The 4388-nt window shown below is 42.5% G+C and overlaps 1 protein-coding gene across 1 annotated transcript in view; it reads left to right on the top strand.

The window, feature by feature from the left end:
• fbxw9 (F-box and WD repeat domain containing 9) overlaps positions 1-1797 on the top strand; it is a 9541-nt gene extending 7744 nt beyond the window's left edge. Inside the window, exon 9 of the mRNA XM_076299099.1 lies at positions 211-1797. Coding sequence (XP_076155214.1) covers positions 211-285 — 75 coding nt within the window. The 3' untranslated portion in view covers positions 286-1797. The remainder of the gene's footprint in view (positions 1-210) is intronic.
• Positions 1798-4388: the final 2591 nt, after the last annotated feature.

Below are 4388 nucleotides of genomic sequence, written 5' to 3'. Positions count from 1 at the left end.
GTGGAGGCCCCTATATTAACATGTCTATCTCATCTCATCTCTTCTCATCTCTTCTCTTGTCTGTAGCTGAGTGTGGAGGCCCCTATATTAACATGTCTATCTCATCTCATCTCTTCTCTTCTCTTCTCTTGTCTGTAGCTGAGTGTGGAGGCCCCTATATTAACATGTCTATCTCATCTCATCTCTTCTCATCTCTTCTCTTGTCTGTAGCTGAGTGTGGAGGCGGGCGTGTTGGCCGTGGCGTCTGGTAACATGGCTGTTGCAGTGTGGAGACCCCCCCAGTGACCCCCCCACTCCTTAACCAGGAGCCTCTGCATGAGCTCACATGACATGGACATCTGTGTGTGTGTGTGTGTGTGTGTGAGAGAGAGAGAGAGAGAGAGAGAGTGTGTGTGTGTGTGTGTATGTTAGAGTGTGAGCATTTTAACCATGAGCAGGAGCACACACACACTGATGATGTTCCTGATGTTCAGTCCATGTATATCACATATATGTCTAATATATAGCAGAGTCATATACAGCAGTGTGTGTGTGTGTGTGTGTGTGTGTGTGAGCATTTTAACCATGACAAGGACCATATATAGCTGAGTCATATACAGCAGTGTGTGTGCTATATGTATAGTGTGTATGGGTGTGTGCTATATGTATAGTGTGTATGGGTTTATGCTATATGTATAGTGTGTATGGGTGTGTGCTATATGTATAGTGTGTATGGGTTTATGCTATATGTATAGTGTGTATGGGTGTGTGCTATATGTATAGTGTGTATGGGTTTATGCTATATGTATAGTGTGTATGGGTGTGTGCTATATGTATAGTGTGTATGGGTTTATAACATGTTCTATGTGGAATGTACAAACACCTATGGTCACTTCTGGCCGGACTGTCCTGAAGACTGAGGCTCTTTCCTGTGTGTGTTTGTGTGTGTGTGCGTGCTAACATAGAGGAGTGATCACACACATGCCCTCATCTCCTGGTTTATGAGCTGAAATTGTGCCATCAGTGCCGGTGTGTGTGTGTGTGTGTATCCGTATATCCATGTCTGCCTTTAGAACAGCACCTGCTGAAGTGCCTCAGCTGAAGGGGCGACTCTAAAGCAGATTTAAACATTCACGTGAGCTTCAGGACATTGCCTCTCTTTCACACTCTCTCTCCCTCTATCACTGTCTTTCTGTCTGTTTCTCTCTCTCTCTCTCTTCCTCTGTCTTTCTCCCTAACTCTCTCTCTCTCTCTTTCTAAGTCTCTCTCTCTGTCTTTCTCCCTAAGTCTCTCAATTCAATTAAATTCAAGAAAGCTTTATTGGTATAAACGTTTCAGCAACATTATTGCCAAAGCCCTCTCTCTCTGTCTCTCTCTCCCTCTTTCTCCTTCTCTTTCTTTCTCTCTCTCTCCCTCTTTCTTTCTCTCTCTTCCTCTCTTTCTTTCTCTCTCTCTCCCTCTCTTTCTCTCTCTCTCCCTCTTTCTTTCTCTCTTCCTCTCTTTCTTTCTCTCTCTCCCTCTTTCTTTCTCTCTCTACCTCTTTCTTTCTCTCTCTCTGTCTCTCTCTCCCCCCTCTCTTTCTCTCTCTCTCTCTCTCCCCCTCTCTTTCTTTCTCTCTCTCTCTCTCCCCCCCCTAAGTCTCTGCACTGGGGTAGATATTCTCCATGTCTGGATTTCTGTGATGGCTGGACTTATTGTGATATAAAGTAAATTCACAATTGAATAACCTTTTTTACTTTTCTGTATTTGCTTTTGTTTTTTTATTTAATGTATACAGAAACAAAGTTTTTCATGTTACATTTGTAAAAATGAGTCAAACGTGCGATGTCTGATGTTTCTTTAAATAAATTCACTATCATTCTAAGATGAGACTCTTCTCTCTACATTGGGTGCAACCACACACAGTCTGAGGGGTTACTCAGTGTAGCCTGTTTAGCCCTGATCCTGATGTATTCATTAACCTTTAGCATGTTGATTATTCCACCTTTTTATTTGTAAATTATTCACATGTGCTCATGACCACTAGAGGGCACCCTTGGCATTGTCTGATATTTGTGTGTCTATGTGTGTTAGTGTGAAGTGAAGCAGATCTCACTGACCCTAAGAACCATTAAAGGGTCACAACACAGCGTAGCTACGCCGTGGAGTTGACACAGAAGCATGTAACGGCCTTTAACAGAAAGCTGTGGCAGAAATAACATGAGTAATGTAAAGATTTCTGGTAGCTGTCTCGCTTGCTGACTGTTTTGTTTCCGAGAGCAGTTGATTCTAGTAGGTGTTCTGATTACCATAGCACTTAGGGGTACTACTGGTACTACTTCATAGAGTAATAAAATTCAAGTCACAAATGGCCGCCTACATAGTGACTTCTGGGCCTGTACCCATTTATTTAACCGCTGTTATGAAGACTCATGTTAAAGACCATCATCTGGCACCACTAATTAAATGGCAATATGGCACCACTAATTAAATGGCACCATTACCATCATCTGGCGGCAATCCATAGTGTTCTTGTTTGCAGTTCCCTAATGGTGGAACAAAGTAACAATCTGACTCACAATTAAAGTTACAGTAAAACGGAGAGTTAAAGAATTATACAGATGGAGACGCAGCACTTGCCTACTCTCAATCTTCTGTGTCCTCGTCAGTTTTACTTTTACTTAAACTGTGTCTGTCATTCTATTAACATACAATCAGAGGTGTACAGTACAGCAGTTGCCGTTAAATGAAGGAAAACACCGCTTTTGCTTTTTCCTTGATCATGATTTTATTTTTGTTATTTTGTCTTTTTTATGTACATATAATTCATCTATTTCCAGCAACTTTTATGTTAAAACATTGTTCTTACCCATGGAAACAACAAGGATGAAAGGATGGGAGAGAGAGGGAGAAAAAGAGAGGATGGGAGTAAGGGAGAGGGAGGGACAGGGTGGGAGAGAGAGAACAAGAGAGAGAGAGAGGGAAGAGGTATGATGTTGGCTGGATCTCCGTCTCTGTTCCATGATGCTGGTTCAACTGGGTTCCTCTGGAAGTGTGCACCGGGCCGATTGGTCTGTGGGTTTGTGGCTGCCTGTGTTCCGCTATATCCCTGTAGCTCTCCTGGTAAAAAGAGCAGGGAGATATGGATCATGGCTTTGGTTATCAGCTAGACATTCTAGAGAACTACAACAAAATCTATTTTTTCAAGCAAGTGTAGAAATTATAATCAAGTAGTCAAAAACATCCACGTTTTCCCGACTTAAATACAGTTGCACGAGTAGTTGATAAAAATGTGTTTTATCTATCTTTAAACTATGTGTTTTATATATAATATCGAAACAAAATAACCCAGGCAGTCTCATCTAGCATATAACACAGGTTGAAGTCAACGTCAAGTTGGTTCTATTTACGGAGGTGAATGTGTGTGTGTGTGTAAACATCTCGTAGATGACTCAGAAATGACATCGGAAGACGAAGGAGTGAATAGTGGCAAGAGGCAAGCCGAAGGCTGCTGACAAGGGCCCGACGCTATTGTAAAGCAATTTACAAAAGATTCACTGAACAAAAATGCTGATGTGGTAGATGAAAATTTTGCTAAAAATGTGGAAAATGCAATGCAATCAAGCATTTTGGACGATATATTGGCACAAGCTGGCAGAATAGACAGGCCGATGTGCGTTTTATTTGGAGACTGTTTTGCGAGACAGAGACTGAGTTTGCTGCTGATATGTTGGGGTATAGGCTACAACATAGCCAATGTAGGACTTTAGCCTTTGCTGCATTGGATCAGTCTTTCTAGAACAGGCAAGAGCTTTCTAGCCTCACGTCAGCAGCGCCGCATTACCCATATACATTAAAACAACCAGCGGATGGCGGGCGGGTGCGGTTTTGAAAATTGGTCAAAACACTTTGGTGCGGATGGATAAGTTTTGCTATGCAGTTATGGTTGAAATAATAGCCCATCAGCGCATCTCTAGTGTGTGTGCCTCTCTCTCGCTCAGAGGGGAGGGAGAGGCTGAGGGTCGATCCAGCATGGATTCTAAACTCTGTGGTGGATAGGATCTACAATTAGGTGTTAACAATATTACTACGCTAGGTCGAAGTACTCCCAAGTGCTATTGCGCCACACATTGTAGTTCTCCTGTTTATTCGCTTGGAAAATCGCCACGTTTCATGTTGTGTGACCGTACACATTTTTATCAACTACTCGTGCAACTGTATTTAAGTCGGGAAAACTTGGATGTTTTTGATTACTTCTACGCTTAGTTACCGTCAAAGCCCGCTAGCATAGCAACATGCTAACACAGTCCAGCCGCACACCAGAGCGTTTGAGTGCACGTACCGACACGGGAGAGGTATGACTCAACTCGTGAAAGTTAAGGTAAGAACATATATTACTACTGACATTGGGTGGCGTGTTCCTTTAAAGG

The sequence above is a fragment of the Alosa pseudoharengus genome, unplaced genomic scaffold, assembly GCF_046254945.1.
Source record: "Alosa pseudoharengus isolate Yale_2024_CS ecotype anadromous, Long Island Sound unplaced genomic scaffold, YU_APseudo_1.1 YU_APseudo_1.1_scf_21, whole genome shotgun sequence".
NCBI lineage: Eukaryota > Metazoa > Chordata > Actinopteri > Clupeiformes > Clupeidae > Alosa > Alosa pseudoharengus.
Note: the sequence above shows the minus strand (reverse complement) of the source record. Positions and strands in the feature narration are given on the sequence as shown.